Below are 25,199 nucleotides of genomic sequence, written 5' to 3'. Positions count from 1 at the left end.
GTAATGAGAAGTCTTCTCCTGTGACTCCACCTGTGACCCCAATGAAGACCGACAGACTGACAACCACCATGAAGCAAGCACAGACTACACCACTGACTACCACCAGAAGTGGCCGTTCAGTGAAGTTGCCCAAACATCTCAGAGATTTTACTGTATAGAGTATAGATGGTGCACAAGTTTAGCAATTATATGTTGATACCCTCATTTAACAGTCATTCTATTCTGTTACAGACCAGTAAGGTCATGGACGCTAATTTGAGGCCTTCATAATTTAATAGCTGTATTAATATGAATTAATGCTACCCTAAACGTTAATTCAAACAAAATAATGTAAACTGACTTCGATGCCAGGATAATTATGATATTATCTAGGAGTGTGTGCCTAAGTTTCCTATGGACTCATGGACTGTGCCAAAGTTTCCTATGGACTCCTCGACTCTTAAAGAAGAAGGGATGTTGCAATATCAAGTAATGACCGCTCCCTATCATATCACTGTCCAGTACAATAACTGATCCCCGTACATCCGGGCTCTTTAAGATCATGGCCTCCTAGTGTAAACGTGTGAAGTCAGACGTGCTTCTTGTTGTTTCTGTAATAAGTGCTTGGATAACAAGGGATATTGAAACATGTGTGTCTAGATACACATATCTTGACTGGACTGTGTGTCTAGATACACATCTCTTGACTGGACTGTGCGTCTAGATACACTTCTCCTGACTGGAGTGTGTGTCTAGATACATTTCTCCTGACTGGACTGTGTGTCTAGATACACATATCTTGACTGGACTGTGTGTCTAGATACACTTCTCCTGACTGGACTGTGCGTCTAGATACATTTCTCCTGACTGGACTGTGCGTCTAGATACATTTCTCCTGACTGGACTGTGTGTCTAGATACACTTCTCCTGACTGGACTGTGCGTCTAGATACACTTCTCCTGACTGGACTGTGTGTCTAGATACACTTCTCCTGACTGGACTGTGCATCTAGATACATTTCTCCTGACTGGACTGTGTGTCTAGATACACATATCTTGACTGGACTGTGCGTCTAGATACACTTCTCCTGACTGGACTGTGCGTCTAGATACACTTCTCCTGACTGGACTGTGTGTCTAGATACACTTCTCCTGACTGGACTGTGCATCTAGATACACTTTTCCTGACTGGACTGTGCGTCTAGATACACTTCTCCTGACTGGACTGTGTGTCTAGATACACTTCTCCTGACTGGACTGTGCGTCTAGATACACTTCTCCTGACTGGACTGTGTGTCTAGATACACTTCTCCTGACTGGACTGTGTGTCTAGATACACATCTCTTGACTGGACTGTGTGTCTAGATACACTTCTCCTGACTGGACTGTGCGTCTAGATACATTTCTCCTGACTGGACTGTGTGTCTAGATACACATATCTTGACTGGACTGTGTGTCTAGATACACTTCTCCTGACTGGACTGTGTGTCTAGATACACTTCTCCTGACTGGACTGTGCATCTAGATACACTTCTCCTGACTGGACTGTGTGTCTAGATACACTTCTCCTGACTGGACTGTGCGTCTAGATACACTTCTCCTGACTGGACTGTGTGTCTAGATACACTTCTCCTGACTGGACTGTGCGTCTAGATACACTTCTCCTGACTGGACTGTGCGTCTAGATACACTTCTCCTGACTGGACTGTGTGTCTAGATACACATATCTTGACTGGACTGTGTGTCTAGATACACTTCTCCTGACTGGACTGTGTGTCTAGATACACTTCTCCTGACTGGACTGTGTGTCTAGATACACTTCTCCTGACTGGACTGTGTGTCTAGATACACTTCTCCTGACTGGACTGTGTGTCTAGATACACTTCTCCTGACTGGACTGTGCGTCTATATACACATCTCCTGACTGGACTGTGTGTCTAGATACACGTCTCCTGACTGGACTGTGCGTCTAGATACACGTCTCCTGACTGGACTGTGCGTCTAGATACACTTCTCCTGACTGGACTGTGCGTCTAGATACACTTCTCCTGACTGGACTGTGTGTCTAGATACACTTCTCCTGACTGGACTGTGTGTCTAGATACACGTCTCCTGACTGGACTGTGCGTCTAGATACACGTCTCCTGACTGGACTGTGTGTCTAGATACACTTCTCCTGACTGGACTGTGCATCTAGATACACTTCTCCTGACTGGACTGTGCATCTAGATACACATCTCCTGACTGGACTGTGTGTCTAGATACACGTCTCCTGACTGGACGGTGCGTCTAGATACACGTCTCCTGACTGGACTGTGTGTCTAGATACACTTCTCCTGACTGGACTGTGCATCTAGATACACTTCTCCTGACTGGACTGTGTGTCTAGATACACTTCTCCTGACTGGACTGTGTGTCTAGATACACGTCTCCTGACTGGACTGTGCGTCTAGATACACGTCTCCTGACTGGACTGTGTGTCTAGATACACTTCTCCTGACTGGACTGTGCGTCTAGATACACTTCTCCTGACTGGACTGTGTGTCTAGATACACATCTCTTGACTGGACTGTGTGTCTAGATACACGTCTCCTGACTGGACTGTGCGTCTAGATACACTTCTCCTGACTGGACTGTGCGTCTAGATACACTTCTCCTGACTGGACTGTGCGTCTAGATACACTTCTCCTGACTGGACTGTGTGTCTAGATACACATATCTTGACTGGACTGTGTGTCTAGATACACTTCTCCTGACTGGACTGTGTGTCTAGATACATTTCTCCTGACTGGACTGTGTGTCTAGATACACATCTCTTGACTGGACTGTGTGTCTAGATACACTTCTCCTGACTGGACTGTGCGTCTAGATACATTTCTCCTGACTGGACTGTGTGTCTAGATACACATATCTTGACTGGACTGTGTGTCTAGATACACTTCTCCTGACTGGACTGTGTGTCTAGATACACTTCTCCTGACTGGACTGTGTGTCTAGATACACATCTCTTGACTGGACTGTGTGTCTAGATACACTTCTCCTGACTGGACTGTGCGTCTAGATACATTTCTCCTGACTGGACTGTGTGTCTAGATACACATATCTTGACTGGACTGTGTGTCTAGATACACTTCTCCTGACTGGACTGTGTGTCTAGATACACTTCTCCTGACTGGACTGTGCATCTAGATACACTTCTCCTGACTGGACTGTGCGTCTAGATACACTTCTCCTGACTGGACTGTGCGTCTAGATACACTTCTCCTGACTGGACTGTGTGTCTAGATACACATCTCTTGACTGGACTGTGTGTCTAGATACACGTCTCCTGACTGGACTGTGCGTCTAGATACACTTCTCCTGACTGGACTGTGCGTCTAGATACACTTCTCCTGACTGGACTGTGTGTCTAGATACACATATCTTGACTGGACTGTGTGTCTAGATACACTTCTCCTGACTGGACTGTGTGTCTAGATACACTTCTCCTGACTGGACTGTGTGTCTAGATACACTTCTCCTGACTGGACTGTGTGTCTAGATACACTTCTCCTGACTGGACTGTGTGTCTAGATACACTTCTCCTGACTGGACTGTGCGTCTATATACACATCTCCTGACTGGACTGTGTGTCTAGATACACGTCTCCTGACTGGACTGTGCGTCTAGATACACGTCTCCTGACTGGACTGTGCGTCTAGATACACTTCTCCTGACTGGACTGTGCGTCTAGATACACGTCTCCTGACTGGACTGTGCGTCTAGATACACTTCTCCTGACTGGACTGTGTGTCTAGATACACTTCTCCTGACTGGACTGTGCATCTAGATACACTTCTCCTGACTGGACTGTGTGTCTAGATACACATCTCTTGACTGGACTGTGTGTCTAGATACACGTCTCCTGACTGGACTGTGCGTCTAGATACACTTCTCCTGACTGGACTGTGCGTCTAGATACACTTCTCCTGACTGGACTGTGTGTCTAGATACACATATCTTGACTGGACTGTGTGTCTAGATACACTTCTCCTGACTGGACTGTGTGTCTAGATACACTTCTCCTGACTGGACTGTGTGTCTAGATACACTTCTCCTGACTGGACTGTGTGTCTAGATACACTTCTCCTGACTGGACTGTGCGTCTATATACACATCTCCTGACTGGACTGTGTGTCTAGATACACGTCTCCTGACTGGACTGTGCGTCTAGATACACGTCTCCTGACTGGACTGTGCGTCTAGATACACTTCTCCTGACTGGACTGTGCGTCTAGATACACTTCTCCTGACTGGACTGTGTGTCTAGATACACATATCTTGACTGGACTGTGTGTCTAGATACACTTCTCCTGACTGGACTGTGTGTCTAGATACACTTCTCCTGACTGGACTGTGCATCTAGATACACTTCTCCTGACTGGACTGTGCGTCTAGATACACTTCTCCTGACTGGACTGTGCGTCTAGATACACTTCTCCTGACTGGACTGTGTGTCTAGATACACATCTCTTGACTGGACTGTGTGTCTAGATACACGTCTCCTGACTGGACTGTGCGTCTAGATACACTTCTCCTGACTGGACTGTGCGTCTAGATACACTTCTCCTGACTGGACTGTGTGTCTAGATACACATATCTTGACTGGACTGTGTGTCTAGATACACTTCTCCTGACTGGACTGTGTGTCTAGATACACTTCTCCTGACTGGACTGTGTGTCTAGATACACTTCTCCTGACTGGACTGTGTGTCTAGATACACTTCTCCTGACTGGACTGTGCGTCTATATACACATCTCCTGACTGGACTGTGTGTCTAGATACACGTCTCCTGACTGGACTGTGCGTCTAGATACACGTCTCCTGACTGGACTGTGCGTCTAGATACACTTCTCCTGACTGGACTGTGCGTCTAGATACACTTCTCCTGACTGGACTGTGTGTCTAGATACACTTCTCCTGACTGGACTGTGTGTCTAGATACACGTCTCCTGACTGGACTGTGCGTCTAGATACACATCTCCTGACTGGACTGTGTGTCTAGATACACTTCTCCTGACTGGACTGTGCATCTAGATACACTTCTCCTGACTGGACTGTGCGTCTAGATACACGTCTCCTGACTGGACTGTGTGTCTAGATACACGTCTCCTGACTGGACGGTGCGTCTAGATACACGTCTCCTGACTGGACTGTGTGTCTAGATACACTTCTCCTGACTGGACTGTGCATCTAGATACACTTCTCCTGACTGGACTGTGTGTCTAGATACACTTCTCCTGACTGGACTGTGTGTCTAGATACACGTCTCCTGACTGGACTGTGCGTCTAGATACACGTCTCCTGACTGGACTGTGTGTCTAGATACACTTCTCCTGACTGGACTGTGCATCTAGATACACTTCTCCTGACTGGACTGTGTGTCTAGATACACATCTCTTGACTGGACTGTGTGTCTAGATACACGTCTCCTGACTGGACTGTGCGTCTAGATACACTTCTCCTGACTGGACTGTGCGTCTAGATACACTTCTCCTGACTGGACTGTGCGTCTATATACACTTCTCCTGACTGGACTGTGTGTCTAGATACACATATCTTGACTGGACTGTGTGTCTAGATACACTTCTCCTGACTGGACTGTGTGTCTAGATACACTTCTCCTGACTGGACTGTGTGTCTAGATACACTTCTCCTGACTGGACTGTGTGTCTAGATACACTTCTCCTGACTGGACTGTGCGTCTATATACACATCTCCTGACTGGACTGTGTGTCTAGATACACGTCTCCTGACTGGACTGTGCGTCTAGATACACGTCTCCTGACTGGACTGTGCATCTAGATACACTTCTCCTGACTGGACTGTGCGTCTAGATACACTTCTCCTGACTGGACTGTGTGTCTAGATACAATTCTCCTGACTGGACTGTGTGTCTAGATACATTTCTCCTGACTGGACTGTGCATCTAGATACACTTCTCCTGACTGGACTGTGCGTCTAGATACACTTCTCCTGACTGGACTGTGTGTCTAGATACACGTCTCCTGACTGGACTGTGCGTCTAGATACACGTCTCCTGACTGGACTGTGTGTCTAGATACACTTCTCCTGACTGGACTGTGCATCTAGATACACTTCTCCTGACTGGACTGTGTGTCTAGATACACTTCTCCTGACTGGACTGTGCATCTAGATACACTTCTCCTGACTGGACTGTGTGTCTAGATTCACATATCTTGACTGGACTGTGTGTCTAGATACACGTCTCCTGACTGGACTGTGCATCTAGATACACTTCTCCTGACTGGACTGTGCGTCTAGATACACTTCTCCTGACTGGACTGTGTGTCTAGATACAATTCTCCTGACTGGACTGTGTGTCTAGATACATTTCTCCTGACTGGACTGTGCATCTAGATACACTTCTCCTGACTGGACTGTGCGTCTAGATACACTTCTCCTGACTGGACTGTGTGTCTAGATACACGTCTCCTGACTGGACTGTGCGTCTAGATACACGTCTCCTGACTGGACTGTGTGTCTAGATACACTTCTCCTGACTGGACTGTGCATCTAGATACACTTCTCCTGACTGGACTGTGTGTCTAGATACACTTCTCCTGACTGGACTGTGTGTCTAGATACACATCTCTTGACTGGACTGTGTGTCTAGATACACTTCTCCTGACTGGACTGTGTGTCTAGATACACTTCTCCTGACTGGACTGTGTGTCTAGATACACTTCTCCTGACTGGACTGTGCGTCTAGATACACTTCTCCTGACTGGACTGTGCATCTAGATACACTTCTCCTGACTGGACTGTGTGTCTAGATACACATCTCCTGACTGGACTGTGCGTCTAGATACACGTCTCCTGACTGGACTGTGTGTCTAGATACACATCTCTTGACTAGACTGTGCGTCTAGATACACTTCTCCTGACTGGACTGTGCATCTAGATACACATCTCTTGACTAGACTGTGCGTCTAGATACACTTCTCCTGACTGGACTGTGCATCTAGATACACATCTCTTGACTGGATCGTGTGACTAGATACACTTCTCCTGACTGGACTGTGTGTCTAGATACACATCTCCTGACTGGACTGTGCATCTAGATACACATCTCTTGACTGGATTGTGTGACTAGATACACTTCTCCTGACTAGACTGTGCGTCTAGATACACTTCTCCTGACTGGACTGTGCATCTAGATACACATCTCTTGACTGGATTGTGTGACTAGATACACGTCTCCTGACTGGACTGTGTGTCTAGATACACATCTCCTGACTGGACTGTGTGTCTAGATACACATCTCCTGACTGGACTGTGTGTCTAGATACACATCTCTTGACTAGACTGTGCGTCTAGATACACTTCTCCTGACTGGACTGTGCATCTAGATACACATCTCTTGACTGGATTGTGTGACTAGATACACTTCTCCTGACTGGACTGTGTGTCTAGATACACTTCTCCTGACTGGACTGTGCATCTAGATACACTTCTCCTGACTGGACTGTGCGTCTAGATAAACGTCTCTTGACTGGACTGTGTGTCTAGATACACTTCTCCTGACTGGACTGTGCGTCTAGATACACTTCTCCTGACTGGACTGTGTATCTAGATACACTTCTCCTGACTGGTCTGTGTGTCTAGATACACTTCTCCTGACTGGACTGTGTCTAGATACACATCTCTTGACTGGACTGTGTGTCTAGATACACTTCTCCTGACTGGACTGTGTGTCTAGATACACTTTTCCTGACTGGACTGTGCGTCTAGATACACTTCTCCTGACTGGACTGTGTATCTAGATACACTTCTCCTGACTGGACTGTGCGTCTAGATACACTTCTCCTGACTGGACTGTGTGTCTAGATACACATCTCTTGACTGGACTGTGTGTCTAGATACACTTCTCCTGACTGGACTGTGCGTCTAGATACAATTCTCCTGACTGGACTGTGTGTCTAGATACACTTCTCCTGACTGGACTGTGTGTCTAGATACACATATCTTGACTGGACTGTATGTCTAGATACACTTCTCCTGACTGGACTGTGTGTCTAGATACACTTCTCCTGACTGGACTGTGCGTCTAGATACATTTCTCCTGACTGGACTGTGCGTCTAGATACACTTCTCCTGACTGGACTGTGCGTCTAGATACACTTCTCCTGACTGGACTGTGGGTCTAGATACACTTCTCCTGACTGGACTGTGCGTCTAGATACACTTCTCCTGACTGGACTGTGCGTCTAGATACACGTCTCCTGACTGGACCGTGTGTCTAGATACACGTCTCCTGACTGGACTGTGCGTCTAGATACACGTCTCCTGACTGGACTGTGTGTCTAGATACACTTCTCCTGACTGGACTGTGTGTCTAGATACACTTCTCCTGACTGGACTGTGTGTCTAGATACACTTCTCCTGACTGGACTGTGCGTCTATATACACATCTCCTGACTGGACTGTGTGTCTAGATACACGTCTCCTGACTGGACTGTGCGTCTAGATACACGTCTCCTGACTGGACTGTGCATCTAGATACACTTCTCCTGACTGGACTGTGCGTCTAGATACACTTCTCCTGACTGGACTGTGTGTCTAGATACAATTCTCCTGACTGGACTGTGTGTCTAGATACATTTCTCCTGACTGGACTGTGCATCTAGATACACTTCTCCTGACTGGACTGTGCGTCTAGATACACTTCTCCTGACTGGACTGTGTGTCTAGATACACGTCTCCTGACTGGACTGTGCGTCTAGATACACGTCTCCTGACTGGACTGTGTGTCTAGATACACTTCTCCTGACTGGACTGTGCATCTAGATACACTTCTCCTGACTGGACTGTGTGTCTAGATACACTTCTCCTGACTGGACTGTGCATCTAGATACACTTCTCCTGACTGGACTGTGTGTCTAGATTCACATATCTTGACTGGACTGTGTGTCTAGATACACGTCTCCTGACTGGACTGTGCATCTAGATACACTTCTCCTGACTGGACTGTGCGTCTAGATACACTTCTCCTGACTGGACTGTGTGTCTAGATACAATTCTCCTGACTGGACTGTGTGTCTAGATACATTTCTCCTGACTGGACTGTGCATCTAGATACACTTCTCCTGACTGGACTGTGCGTCTAGATACACTTCTCCTGACTGGACTGTGTGTCTAGATACACGTCTCCTGACTGGACTGTGCGTCTAGATACACGTCTCCTGACTGGACTGTGTGTCTAGATACACTTCTCCTGACTGGACTGTGCATCTAGATACACTTCTCCTGACTGGACTGTGTGTCTAGATACACTTCTCCTGACTGGACTGTGTGTCTAGATACACATCTCTTGACTGGACTGTGTGTCTAGATACACTTCTCCTGACTGGACTGTGTGTCTAGATACACTTCTCCTGACTGGACTGTGTGTCTAGATACACTTCTCCTGACTGGACTGTGCGTCTAGATACACTTCTCCTGACTGGACTGTGCATCTAGATACACTTCTCCTGACTGGACTGTGTGTCTAGATACACATCTCCTGACTGGACTGTGCGTCTAGATACACGTCTCCTGACTGGACTGTGTGTCTAGATACACATCTCTTGACTAGACTGTGCGTCTAGATACACTTCTCCTGACTGGACTGTGCATCTAGATACACATCTCTTGACTAGACTGTGCGTCTAGATACACTTCTCCTGACTGGACTGTGCGTCTAGATACACGTCTCCTGACTGGACTGTGTGTCTAGATACACATCTCTTGACTAGACTGTGCGTCTAGATACACTTCTCCTGACTGGACTGTGCATCTAGATACACATCTCTTGACTAGACTGTGCGTCTAGATACACTTCTCCTGACTGGACTGTGCATCTAGATACACATCTCTTGACTGGATCGTGTGACTAGATACACTTCTCCTGACTGGACTGTGTGTCTAGATACACATCTCCTGACTGGACTGTGCATCTAGATACACATCTCTTGACTGGATTGTGTGACTAGATACACTTCTCCTGACTAGACTGTGCGTCTAGATACACTTCTCCTGACTGGACTGTGCATCTAGATACACATCTCTTGACTGGATTGTGTGACTAGATACACGTCTCCTGACTGGACTGTGTGTCTAGATACACATCTCCTGACTGGACTGTGTGTCTAGATACACATCTCCTGACTGGACTGTGTGTCTAGATACACATCTCTTGACTAGACTGTGCGTCTAGATACACTTCTCCTGACTGGACTGTGCATCTAGATACACATCTCTTGACTGGATTGTGTGACTAGATACACTTCTCCTGACTGGACTGTGTGTCTAGATACACTTCTCCTGACTGGACTGTGCATCTAGATACACTTCTCCTGACTGGACTGTGCGTCTAGATAAACGTCTCTTGACTGGACTGTGTGTCTAGATACACTTCTCCTGACTGGACTGTGCGTCTAGATACACTTCTCCTGACTGGACTGTGTATCTAGATACACTTCTCCTGACTGGTCTGTGTGTCTAGATACACTTCTCCTGACTGGACTGTGTCTAGATACACATCTCTTGACTGGACTGTGTGTCTAGATACACTTCTCCTGACTGGACTGTGTGTCTAGATACACTTTTCCTGACTGGACTGTGCGTCTAGATACACTTCTCCTGACTGGACTGTGTATCTAGATACACTTCTCCTGACTGGACTGTGCGTCTAGATACACTTCTCCTGACTGGACTGTGTGTCTAGATACACATCTCTTGACTGGACTGTGTGTCTAGATACACTTCTCCTGACTGGACTGTGCGTCTAGATACAATTCTCCTGACTGGACTGTGTGTCTAGATACACTTCTCCTGACTGGACTGTGTGTCTAGATACACATATCTTGACTGGACTGTATGTCTAGATACACTTCTCCTGACTGGACTGTGTGTCTAGATACACTTCTCCTGACTGGACTGTGCGTCTAGATACATTTCTCCTGACTGGACTGTGCGTCTAGATACACTTCTCCTGACTGGACTGTGCGTCTAGATACACTTCTCCTGACTGGACTGTGGGTCTAGATACACTTCTCCTGACTGGACTGTGCGTCTAGATACACTTCTCCTGACTGGACTGTGCGTCTAGATACACGTCTCCTGACTGGACCGTGTGTCTAGATACACGTCTCCTGACTGGACTGTGCGTCTAGATACACGTCTCCTGACTGGACTGTGTGTCTAGATACACTTCTCCTGACTGGACTGTGTGTCTAGATACACTTCTCCTGACTGGACTGTGTGTCTAGATACACTTCTCCTGACTGGACTGTGCGTCTAGATACACGTCTCCTGACTGGACTGTGCGTCTAGATACACGTCTCCTGACTGGACTGTGCGTCTAGATACACGTCTCCTGACTGGACTGTGCGTCTAGATACACTTCTCCTGACTGGACTGTGTGTCTAGATACACGTCTCCTGACTGGACTGTGCGTCTAGATACACTTCTCCTGACTGGACTGTGCGTCTAGATACACGTCTCCTGACTGGACTGTGCGTCTAGATACACGTCTCCTGACTGGACTGTGCGTCTAGATACACGTCTCCTGACTGGACTGTGCGTCTAGATACACGTCTCCTGACTGGACTGTGCGTCTAGATACACTTCTCCTGACTGGACTGTGTGTCTAGATACACTTCTCCTGACTGGACTGTGCGTCTAGATACACTTCTCCTGACTGGACTGTGCGTCTAGATACACGTCTCTTGACTGGACTGTGTGTCTAGATACACGTCTCCTGACTGGACTGTGCGTCTAGATACACGTCTCCTGACTAGACTGTGCGTCTAGATACACGTCTCCTGACTGGACTGTGCGTCTAGATACACTTCTCCTGACTGGACTGTGCGTCTAGATACACGTCTCCTGACTGGACTGTGCGTCTAGATACACGTCTCCTGACTGGACTGTGTGTCTAGATACACGTCTCCTGACTGGACTGTGCGTCTAGATACACGTCTCCTGACTGGACTGTGCGTCTAGATACACTTCTCCTGACTGGACTGTGCGTCTAGATACACTTCTCCTGACTGGACTGTGCGTCTAGATACACTTCTCCTGACTGGACTGTGCGTCTAGATACACGTCTCCTGACTGGACTGTGCGTCTAGATACACGTCTCCTGACTGGACTGTGCGTCTAGATACACGTCTCCTGACTGGACTGTGCGTCTAGATACACGTCTCCTGACTGGACTGTGTGTCTAGATACACTTCTCCTGACTGGACTGTGCGTCTAGATACACGTCTCCTGACTGGACTGTGCGTCTAGATACACGTCTCCTGACTGGACTGTGTGTCTAGATACACTTCTCCTGACTGGACTGTGCGTCTAGATACACGTCTCTTGACTGGACTGTGTGTCTAGATACACGTCTCCTGACTGGACTGTGCATCTAGATACACGTCTCTTGACTGGACTGTGTGTCTAGATACACTTCTCCTGACTGGACTGTGCGTCTAGATACACTTCTCCTGAATTGACAGTGTTTCCAGATACTCACCTTGTTTCTGCCAACTGGCCTCCACCTCCTGACTGCTTTCTTCGGCTGTTCTCTCCAGCGCATTCCTCATCTCCTTCCATCGAATATAGATCTCACTGCTTCGTCTGTGACGCATATTGTCATATTTCTCTACAGACTTTCGCCTCTCTCGTTCAGTCACAGCCTATATTCAAAACAATTTACGATTTTTAAGGCATAATCCTACTGTGAGATTATGACATCAAAATAATATTTATTATCGTTAATAATCTCAGAATACCACCTCTATTACGTCATTGCCAGAAATCATGTATTTTGCTGTCATCACACTAGAACTTCAAATTTCCACAGAGTCCTCTTTACTGTCAACTACCCATAACCAGTTGAGATATTCAAATCATTTCACTTCCTAAACTTCTGTGTATGCGCAGGCATGAAGTCAGGTGGGATTACTCCCGATGTGATAAAAGTATTATTCTTTGGATTATTAACAATGATAACTATTGTTTGATAATCATTGCAAATACAAAACATCTATTTCATCGATGCCAGAATATAAGCAAGGGATCAGTGAGTTCTGACATCAAGTAATACCCTGGATAGTTAATGATCTACTGAATTATTAAGGAAAATTAACACAAATTCCCATATAAATTGGTTGATGATGATGGAACTTTAACAAGTTCTATTCTAGTTGTTTTGACCAAAATTTGGTACATCTTTTCACGAAATCACCTGAAATGGTCTGTTTCAGAAGAAAATGCCCAGGACATATGCAAATATTTGGTGAACTACCTCAAACTACTGTTATATCTGCTTCCAATTCCCCAAATATATACGTTGAATGAATCTTAAATTTCAACCCACAAAAAGAGCATCCTAGCATGATAAAGGGTTGAAGAAAAAGAGAAGTTTCAGGGGAGAAGTTTACACAGCCAGTTATGCCTCTTGAGAAAATTTAAGAGCATGGCCAAAACAAGGTCAAAATGAAAAATATTGCAAATATCGAACACACTGACTAAAATTTTCAGATTTTCAACAGACGTCCTCTTCACTGTCAATCACACAATTAGTTGTCACCAAGTAGTCTCGCAACTACCCAAGCCATGACATCATAATGGCAGCAATATCACTTTTTTCCCTCCTCTCTAACTAGAGGTCGATGATTTGGGGAGTTGGGAGGGTGTAATTCAGATGTGATAGAGGTAGTATTCTTGGAACTATAAACAATAACTTAGTTTCGATAATTCTTACGAAAATTCTACCTCTATTACATCATTGCCAGAATATACCAGAGGGACCTGATGGGATCTGCCTCTAGTAACTCCCTCTGTAATTGACAGTAATCCTCTCCTGGAAACCATTATGTACTGATTCTAATTCTACTGGAGATAATTTCCTCTGAAAGTCTGAGGACTTCCGGTTCTGAAATCACTTCTGGTATGTCACTTTTGGCCTTGCACTTTCCCTTTTTTGGTAATGACATCTCTCTAGGTCTATTTCTACCCAAGCTGTCATTTCCTGGTTAGAAGGACCCTGTCCTATTTCCGGTACTGACGTCATTTCCGGTTATGTTATCACTTTCAGTAATGAAGTCACTTCCAGTCTAATGGTGATGGTTGATTAAGATGCTTCTTATCCATCCTACACCAAATAGACAGAATAATCAAGGGTGTACTCCCCCTCCTTTTTTTTCAATAGAAGGGGTAACACTATTGGACGATAGTTTGTGCCGCGACAACTGGACCAAGGGAATATATGCCCTCTACGTCACGCAAGTAAAAGCTGGTGAAGGTGTTTTGTGAGGCCCATTGACAGCTAGAAATTACTTGTTCTTCTGAGACTGTTGTCCAAGAAGAGAGACTCGTGGCTAGGGCTCTGATTTCATGAGTCTGAGACGTGGCGTAGAATTCTGAACCTGTGTATAGCTTGATGCAACTGTAGCTTTTAGCCAACCTGCTAAAGTAGCCTTGGTGATATCCTTGTTGGAGTTGGTCTTACAGGATAGAAAGAGTGTCCGTGGATGGCGTCTATGTGGGTCTGTAGCCGAGAGATATAACTTGAGAGCTCTGATGGGACATGAGTCTGTCTGGGTGATCAACTGTTGGTCCTAAAGCAGGAATTGTATAGTGTCTATGACCTAACGGTCCCATTGTGGTAGATTGATTCTTGGCTACGAAGTCTGGGAGCGATCTTAGTGTAATTGAGGTCCAATGTTGATCATGGGTAAGACTAGAATAGTCTAAGGCATGTAACTCTGAAACTCTTGCTGCTGTTGCCATGGCTAGGAGAAACAATGTTTTTCTGGCTTTTTGAAGTAGGTTAGCTTTTGCCATGGGCTTGTAAGGATCCGTTGACAATGTTGTTAGTACCACAGATAGATTTCACTTGGGGAAGATATGAGGAGTTCAAATATCTTCTAGTGGAAAGGATCTCATTAGTCTGTTGAGAATGGAGTGGTTTCCGATTGATAATCCATCATATTGAAAGAACAGAATGAAGGGCTGATCTATAAACTTCTATTGTCCCATGTCAGAATTTGTTGTCATGACATAGATGAAGTAGAAAATCTGCTACCATAGGGATTGATATAGCATTAGTTAGAATCCCTTGTCATCTTCTCCACTGGACAAACTTGTCCCATCTCTTGTCATATATAAGGGAGGATGACGGGCTCCATGATCTTGCAACAGCTTCAAAGACAAGCTCAGAGCATCCGGATGCATCTTTTGTGTGATAACTTCCAAGCAGTTACCTGTAGGCTTGGCAGATTGTCATGGAAAATGCTGGACTTGGGTTGGCATAGCAATCTCATTAAAATCAGATCTAAGTTCTCGCTGCCGCTAAATAAAGATCTGAGGACATCCCATTACAGGTCATGTCAGAATGACCTTTTGCAAACTTTGATCAACCACTGAAATGACTAACAAGAAATCCCCATTAGTCAGTTAGAAAGCAGCTTTCTCAAGCTTTATGGCACTGGTACTTTGCGGCGAATTCCATTCCAGACAACGCTTGAAAAATATGTTGACAAGTTCTTGATTAATATTTTGACAACTGAACAAACAAATATTCCGGAATGTCTAATATATGGTTGAGATTATATGGCAGTGCTTCCCAAGTACTGTGCAACTCCTCTTCCGTTCAAATGTTTATCTCACGGACGCAACAGATGGACGATAAGTTTGAAGGAATCAATTGTACGGGCCTTACTGTCGTTCGGAATACCCCGTGTTAACGTTTTCGAGCAGATCTCGATGAAGTGGTAGCTGGATAGGTTCCTCCATTAGTGGTTTTAATAGTTTGGGGAACCACACCCTGCTGGGCCATATTGGAGCTATCAGAAATATTACGCAATCCGTCTTTTCCACCTTGTGGATCACTTTGTCCATATTTTCTTGAGTATATTGCGCACCCATGTATAATGCGCACCCCCCTCTAGCGGATTCAATATTTTTGAAGAAAAAAATTTGAATACCAAGTGCATAAAAAAAATTACACCATAGCCCTTTAGCGAAGTCCGGCAAACGAACTGGTGATGAGAAACTTGGTCAGTACAAATTCGAAATTTGAGATAAAAAATCACCAGACATGTTGATTTACCGTTTAAATTGTATTTTTTGTTCTGCTAGGCATTGTTTTATATCCAGGGATTAAGATTACCTTGTGTATTTTCTCGTCAACTAAGCCGGACACAGCAATCAGCTGTACACACGTTTTCTTGGAATCTACCGGTGATTCAGTCAAGACACACCCAATGATATAACTTTACAGGATTTTATTGCAAGGATAGGCAAAAATTGTATCTGAAACTATTTTTTTATCAGGAATAATATATTCCAATATCTTGTTAATTTAGTTGCAGCTTTTACTAAACATATTTAAAATAATAATAACCCTAAGCGAAGCAGCAGATCGCTATTGCCGGGTATTATTTTTTACATGGAACCAGTCTGACCAGTCACCGTCAAGGCTCTCGTGCACGTGATCTCGAGAATTACGTGTTGACATAGAATTGTCCAACAAAAACAAATATGACTTTTAACGAGTCACAGTATGGCATTTATGATATATGTATCCATTCTCTTTCAACTAAAGTTCGTTTCAAGGCGTCAATAGCGGTAATTTGACCGTGGTTGCTGTTAATAATGGTGAGTTGTGCGATCTTCCGATCGCTTCACACACGATTTCGCCAAAATTAATTAAAACAATATTAAAAGAAATTTTGATTAAAATTATTAAAATAAGTTACAAACATAATTCCAGATATACAAAGAACACTTTTTATAGCCAGACAGTGTAATTACATGACTAATTTGCATACTTCAGTATGGATTTGTTGACATGGTATTTCCGGTGTTACGTGCTCACGGTAATGTCTTTCCATGGGGAAAAAACATCAAAACTCATTAATTCGTGTAAAATGCGCACCCACTTCTACACAACTGTGTTTTTTGGAAAAAAAGTGCGCACTATACTCAAGAAAATACGGTAGTTTGTCGGGAGTTGGACTGACATAAACCGGAAGTTGATTGTTCTGACAAATGGCAAATAGATCCAGTCGTGGTGTGTCCCATAACATGGTGGTTATCCAGGCGAAGATCAATGGATGCAAAGTCTATTCTGTTGCCACTATTCTCCCACAGCGAGGTGAGGTGAAATTGGGTTTAACGTCATGTCCAAGATTATTGCACCTATATAGCGACATGCATGTACGTGTGTGTGTTTGTGTGTGTGGCTGCTTGTACCAGTCCGGACTGATGCCGATTTATAGTGCTAGCTCACTGAGATACCATGCCGCAGTTTAACATGAATACCCCACTCAGACACAGTGTACTGACTCCGAGCCGACCAGTATTTGTATTAGCCCCTTAATGCCGAGCCCCAGACAGGGTAACAACAAGTACCATCTTTAAACGTCTTTTGGTATGACACGGACGGGGATCGAACACCAGACCTTCCGCTCTCCGGGCGGACGCTCTACCACTAGACCACGGGGGCGGTCTTCCCACAGCGAGAAAGACTGTCGGCAAGTATGTTCAGTTTCCCACAATTATGTCTCGCTTCTGGCAATTGAAGTAATCTGCCAAGGCAAACAATCGTGTAGTCTCTGTCATCAGGGAGTTGGATCTGGTTCGTCTCTGCTTCTGGACATAGGCCTCTACTGTGGTGTTGTCTGTGGCTATCTGAACTGATGATAGGGACAGATGTATTTTCCATTCCAGGATGGCGTAATAGATGGCCTTCATTTCCCTGCAGCTGATATGAAGGTTCCTCTCTTCTGAGTTCCACGATCCCTGTACTATGAGGTCGTCCATATGGGCTCCCATCCCGAATCTTACGCGTGTGTGAATAGATGGTGTTTGGGTGTCGGAGAAGTCAGAGGGATGCCGCTCATCACATGCTTTCTGTGAGTCCACTAATGGGGTCTCGTAGTAATCTGGGAGGTAACTGAGTCTGGAACTCTAGGTCGTGAGATTGTATAGAGTTGACCCATGTCTGTAGAGGACGTAGCATCAGCCTTCCTCTGAAGGTCATATGCTGTAGAGACGTTAAGTTGCACCACCTCAGTGTCTTGCTGGGTTGACTTGAGAGTGATTGAATCATCTTGATAGTCTTGATGAATCGATCCTCTGGTGGGCATATATATCCTCTGTCTAGCTGAAATCTTGCTCCGATGTATATGATGTCTTGCACCGGAGTAGTCTCGGACTTGGAAGCGTTGACTAGGAAGCCTAGGTAGGTCATAAGTTAGACCAAAAATATCATGTTCTGATGTAGCTGAGCTTTCTCTTGGTCTGCCGCTAGGAAATCGTCCAGGTAACCATGGATTCAAACTAGCTTAACTTCCGCATGGACTCTATCTGGAATTTTGGTGTGGGTACCAGATATCTTTTGTTGAGAGTCTTTAGGTCGATTGTCATCCTCATCTCTGATGTATTCTTTTTGGGGACTAAGAAGACAAGAGAATAAAAACCCTTGGTGTTGTTTGTCTCTGTTAGTCTCTGAATTGCTCGGTTCTTTAGTAGCTTTTTGACAGCTAGATCTGCTGCCGCTAACTTGGCTCTGATTAGATGAAATCTGCGTCCGAAGGCATGTGCCTTCAGGATAGGACGTTTCCTGAAATGTAGCTTGTAGCTGTGAGCCACTAGAATCCTGAGAAGATTGTCTCTTGTCGTACCCCAGACTCGGTTGGAATGAATCCTTCCCAGAGGGGACAAACTTCTTCTTAGGAGATTTATAGTCCAATGGACATTTCTGAGGCTGTGATGATCAATGGGCTTTAGCAGCTAAGTTAATAGTTGAAGTTTGGAAACATCTGTTGTGTCTTGTCTCACTTCATCTATGATATGTCCAAATTTTCCGTTGAATGTTGTGGTAGCTGATATAGGTTGAGATGTTATCAACCTCTTGGTCTGATTAGAAACAGCTCTGGATCCAATCTAGGCTAAGTGTTGTTGACGCTGAAACCATAGGAGTTGTGAAGACATCCAGACTTGGGAGGACAGTAAGTCTTCCTGCATCCTGACGATAGTGTCTAGAAGGCTATGGATGAGTCCGACTTGATCGGTCCTGATAGACATGGGCATTTCTCCGGTTACACCTTCATAGGGTGGCTGTAATGTTGGAATCATATATCTGATACAGCCACAAATCTATTCATGTAAATTCTTTGTCACAGGAGGTTGGAGTACAGGCACGAGATGGTAGAGTTCCTCTATTAGCTCTACGAACGTGTAACCTTTGGTGTAGTCCCGCTGAGGTGAGTCATCATCCTGATCTTTGTACTCCCCCTCTGCCTCAGAGTGACCTTGGGTAGCTCGGGTGGGGGGTGGGTAATCATAGTTATCATCTACCCTGTGGGTTTCGTCCTCCTCCGGTGTCCATGATTCCGGTATAATCAATCTCAGTGCGGCTTGCGATGGTCTATGGGTAACTGTAGCCATGCTTTGGCTGTCCTCCCGGTCGGCTGACTGGTCGGTAGAACGGATTACTGGACGATCCCGTTGGGTTCTTGCGGCTGGCTTGGAAGTGGCTGGTGGGTGTTGAGTCCATGGTGTAGCCGTATGGTGTTGTAAAGGACAGCTGGCTGGATGATTGGTCAGTCGGCTGGGTAGCCATGGGCGTCTGGCCCACGGAGTCCGTGCGACAACTGTACAGTGCTTTGACGGCTGGCTGTTAGACAGCTGGTCATCTGAGGGAGGTCCTACGGCCGTGTTTGAAGAGTAGACACATGGCATTTCCCTCTGCTGTCTTGTGACTGGGGAATTCTTCTTGACAGAGCTAACTCCTTGATTTTACCATTTCTTAGACCAGCACCGAGGCCTTTGTCTCTAACATGCTCTTCACCATCTCCTATTGCTGAAAAAGTTGTGAATAAGACTCAAGGAGATGGTGGGATGTCCAGAGAGGGAGGCGCTGGGGTGGAGACTAATTTGTTTGTAATGTTAATTTGTAATGTTTTCCACCTTCTTCTTAGAAGCCTGCCGTCTCTTGGCCTTAGTTGTAGCCTCGGCCATATTACAAGTAGTGCCTCTGCACTTCGTGCAGCATTCATAAGAATCTCCCGTGACCATGAAACGGCCACACTTCTTACACCTGGGTGTTGAGTGAGACTGCATGTTAACTCACAAAGAGCACCAAGCACCAGCTATACTTAAATGCTGGTATAACTTCCAGCAGCAAAATTGGTCTGTCCACCCCCAGTAGTGATAAGTTCCACTTAAGAAACGGGTGACTATACGCCTGGTCTGCCACCACAGTGAATATAGCCCTTCGAGATAGGGTTGTACCTCACGCAAGAAGAGAATGTATGATGGGATTTCCACTGAGAACCTGTTACCACTTGTTCAATGGATACTGAATTCCATGGGCTCTAATCTTCACAATGAGGGCTTTACAATTTCCCAATTTAGGTGTAGAAACAAGCGCTTAGCAATAGCTATCTGAGATGGAGGTCTTAAGCTCTCCTGCCACTGTAGCCTTGGTTATGTCCATTTCTAATGAAGGATTGCAAGAGACAAAGAGCAGTTTCCTGTGATTTTGAGAAGTGTGATGTTATGTTTCAGAGCTCTGATGGGACACAAAATCTTTCTGAATAATCCACAGTTCTGCTTAAATTGGGAATAAGGTCATGTCTATGACCGAGTGGTCCAAGTGCCAAAGACTGATTCTTGATAATAAATTTTGGTAGGGACCTGAAAATTATTATGCTCCTGTTTTGTATGGTAATGTGCAAGGAAATATAGCAGTTGTGTGTAGTTCTTACACCATAGCCCCTATGGCCATAGCTACAGGGACAGCTATTTTTTTTTAAGCAAGTAGGAGTGCAGCTCTTGACATATGCTCGTACGGTGCTTCCATCAAGGCTGACAGTACAATTGTTAAATCTATTTTGGGAAGGTGCATGGTATTTTGATATGTTCCAGTGAAAATAACTTCATAAGTCAATTTAGTACTGGGTGTTCGAGTACAGAGGCCAATGTTGATCTGTAGCCCTCAATAATGCCGTGTTCAAAGCTGTCAGATGTCATCTTGTAAACCTCTTCCTCTTTCACGCTTACTGTATACAGAACTTCTTTCATCGGTTGTCATTTATGGCTGATGAAGTGGGTCTCCATGATTGTGGGTCTCCATGATTGTGCCACCACTTCTGAAGCAGATTTAGAGAAGCCTGAGGACAGCATTTTTGTTAAGGGAGTTTCCAAATGGGAAGAGGAAGGCTCTGGAGGCTGCCATAAAATATGCTCCATCTTGGCTGGGATCAGCCTCAGAAACAACACTCTGTTTGGCCATGCCAGAGCTATTAGTATAATTATGCAATCTGTGTCCTCAGTCTTCCTCAGTAGTAGTATAGGTAATGGGGGTTCTGCCGCAACCCCACTGGAGCCAGATTTAAATACAAATACCACTACTACAGAGGGAATTTTTTATGCAAAAATGATGATGTGATTCAACGATCGGCATGATTCGTATTAAAAGAATCATCACTATTAATTAATAATGGATAAAATTTAGTATAGCCCACGAGGATATTGGAAAGGTATAGGAGCAATACAAAAATTGGCCACCGCGGCTAAGGTATCTAAAGATGTGGCCAAGGATTGGTTAAAGAAACAAGCGATGTGGCAAATATACTTACCAGCACTGTGTTATATACCGAGGAAGAAGTTTGATATTTTTACAACGAATGAAGTTCATCAGGCTGACCTCTTGTTTCTTCCCCATGATAAGGTAAGACGTAAAACGTATAAATACGCTTTAACCGTAGTGGATGTGGCCAGTCGATACAAAGAGGCTGAGCCATTAACCTCGAAAGATTCAACAGAAGTAGCTAATGCACTGAGCCGCATATATAAACGTGGACCACTAAAATGGCCCAAGTTATTTCAAGTAGAGTTTATGGGATCAGTAACTAAACTGTTAACAAAGCACGACGTCGAAATCAGGCGTGGTGAAAAAGAGGCCCACCGTAGTCAAGCTATCGTTGAAAGATTTAACCGGACATTAGCGGAACGTTTGTTTGGCTATCAGTATGGGATCGAAATGAAATTGGAACGATTAAGATCAACCGAATGGGTGACACGATTATCAGCTGTTGTATCAGCACTGAACAATGAAGTAACAAGATTAATCGGGAAGAAACCATTTGATGCGATTAAAATGAAATCTGTGACTTCTGAATCTTCAGCACCGAGGAGAGGCAAAGAACAAAAACTTCCGGATAGAGTAAGCGTAAGATATTTATACCAGCCCGGTGAACTCGAAGGAGGCCTACATCACGCAACCAATCCGATTTGGTCTCTTAAGATATATAACATTAGTCGGTTTGTTATGAAAGAAGGGGTTCCAGAACATTCATCCTTCATCTTACCTAACACCTTTTTATTTACTACGCTGTGCAGTGGATTATCTTTTGGGTAATCGTTTGTGTCGTACATATCTATTTTTTCTGCCATATCTTTAATACACATCCTCGGTTTGTATTTCCAGGGTTTGCCCTAGACATTAAAAATTGGGAGTCATTATGACCCCCAACTTTTCAGATTAGGAGTCATTCATCAATTTTTCGGAGTCATATTAACTAATCTCAGAATCTCGCTATCAGGATGAAAAATTAAGTAAACATAAACAAGGTAAGATTTTAACTTTTTATATTCTTCATTATTTTAACTGTAACATAAATATCTTTGATTCACAAAGTCAAGTATATTGGGCCTAATACTCGATAAATCTTTTTTTACACTATGAATCATAAATAACTTCTATTCTAATCTTTTTGGAAACTGTGAAAAGTGCAACGTCGATCGTGATAGGTACTAGGCAGAGCATGTATACTGTTGTGTTGGTCGTCTACCACCTGCGACTCGACCTTCGTTAACTCTTTCAACACCAGTCAAACAGAAGTGTTTACTGCTGGGACACCGAGTTCCCAGAGACTCTTGTGTGATAGATGAAGCCAACATTTATCAAAGAAAATACCTGCTTGTAAAATATATTTGCCACTACATGTTATACACCATTTGAAAGGTCTGATCCTATGGTTTATAAATATGAAAGTTATGTTTTTCACATTATATAAAATAATGCATTTACAACTTAATTAAGTTCGTTGTAAATAAAAAATGTAAGCTAATACGTTGTTAACGTCCAGATTAAGGACCAAGGAAGCGAAAACTTGACGATTTTCGGCAAATATAAGATTTCATAAAATCCACTTACCTATTTCTGTTTTATTTTCATTGTTTACGTAATTGGAAAATCATTTTAAAAAGAATTATACCCATTTCCCAATAACAGCGGCTGTCCGCTCAGTAACATGAAGAAATACCCCCGTTTTCGAGGCTTCGTATGAATAACACGTTCGTCGAAGAATGGCAAATGACACATCGTTAGAAAGCTTATTCCTTTATCTACACGCTCGTAACATCGGCTGTTTTTTTCGTAGTTATAACAAGCGATTTCATTGGAATAAAATTGATTTCCAATGACGCTTTCTTGCCGAAATCTGCTACAAGTTTCGCGATTGGTCAATTTTGAGCACGTGACCTAAGGCAGCCAATCAAATTACAGCTGTGATACCAAGCTCGTGTTTGATAAATTTCAGAAGTTGCTGAAAGGTTTTTGTTAAATCGTTTTAAGCAGGAAATCACGATAAATATTAAAAATATGGAACTTCGTGAATGTATCGTGCTAGGTTACGAGCTGTGACAAAGATTTTTCACGCATATATTTTTGCATTAAACATCGTGTCCGAGCCGAGAATTCAAGGCGACGAAAGCCGAGATGCACGCGATCGCACAAAACGATAACTTAGATGTAAGCTTGATTACTTTTAGATATATTTTTGTTGATTTTATTTATTACTTTGTATAATATATTTAAAGATTTGTTTAACACGCCTTTATTTTGCTCTTTGACATGTTCGATGTAGACCCGTTGTCGAAATGTGTGTCCGAGAATGTTATTTTCAATAACATCGCGGGGAAATAGTGAATAATTTTTTAGTTTATCGATAAAAAATTATAAATTGAAATGGAATACGTATTTCAGACATTGTGAAATGTGATAGATTTAATAAATGAATGATATTACAGGTAGGTCCATAAAAATATATACTATTTTTACGTGACTACGGCTTGGCCGGTTACCCCGCTTACGGTGTCTGGGGACTCGATGCTTCTTGGCCGAAAACCGGCCTACGGTGTTGAAAGAGTTAACCGCTGATCATCTATAACGCTCATCAATTATTTGGACCCCGAAGATAGCGTTGTAACGAGGGATCACTGTATTTTCTTTCTGACAAACGGAAAGGTCTCAGTTTACTAATTGTAATGGCTGTTTCATTGCGTCAACACTGACCCAGTAGAAAATATTTTTAGCGTATTTTCAATTATTTATGCGTCAAATACGCAGGTTTTCTGCGTCAGGGCGAACCCTGTATTTCCATCAACAAAGAATCTGTGTCGGTATATATATAAGTTCGTTGTAATAAAAGTCATACATTAAGTGTTTTGACAAGTCAAGAATACTCATAACAACGTACACAGGTCTGTTGATTTTTATATTACTTTTCTGCATATGTAGTGCGGCTAAGTCATTATCGAATATCTTGCTTCGGTTAAAAGACGGACTGGCTATAAGTTTCCTGAGTCTTTCTTCCTCATTAGATCTGAACAATTTAACATCAACAAGCTTCCTTAGATTCTCCATAGTTTTACCAAATACTGAGTTATTCATGAGCTTATATAGGTTCTTTTCAAAATCGCTGGTAGCTATCTTTCTTAAATCTGTGTTCAGTCTTATATAGGGCTCCATCCAAGGGCTTTGATCAAACTTTAGAACTCTGTGTATTTTCTTTATTTTCATACCTAACAAAAGATATAACTGGAGATTTCTGTCGTGAACTATATATTTTGTCTTATCCATCAAATTTGGAACGAGTTTTTCTACGTTAGCTAACCTAGTATTACCCATCAAAGAGTGTTGATATTCCGACATCCAATCTTTATTCACCATTAATCTTTCGGGAGCTAGCGGATAACTGTTATGGTCTTCGTGCAACGAATTTGGATATTCCAAGTCAACTTCTTGTATGTACCCTTTATTCGCATCAACTTTGGAAATATAATTCACATCGATATCATTCACATCGACCCACTCAAAACCACCC

The 25,199-nt window shown here is 43.9% G+C and overlaps 1 protein-coding gene across 1 annotated transcript in view; it reads right to left on the bottom strand.

Annotated features, from left to right (window-relative positions):
• Window positions 1-25,199, bottom strand: part of LOC124117943 (SH2 domain-containing protein 4A-like) — a 273,682-nt gene that overhangs the window by 46,892 nt on the left and 201,591 nt on the right. Inside the window, exon 7 of the mRNA XM_046479961.2 lies at window positions 12,548-12,710. Within this exon, the coding sequence (XP_046335917.1) occupies window positions 12,548-12,710 (163 nt within the window). The remainder of the gene's footprint in view (window positions 1-12,547; window positions 12,711-25,199) is intronic.

Source organism: Haliotis rufescens, unplaced genomic scaffold (genome assembly GCF_023055435.1).
Source record: "Haliotis rufescens isolate VD_foot unplaced genomic scaffold, xgHalRufe1.0.p SCAF_28, whole genome shotgun sequence".
Classification (NCBI taxonomy): domain Eukaryota; kingdom Metazoa; phylum Mollusca; class Gastropoda; order Lepetellida; family Haliotidae; genus Haliotis; species Haliotis rufescens.
The sequence above is the reverse complement of the archived record's forward strand: the minus strand, read 5'-3'. Positions and strand labels throughout refer to the sequence as shown.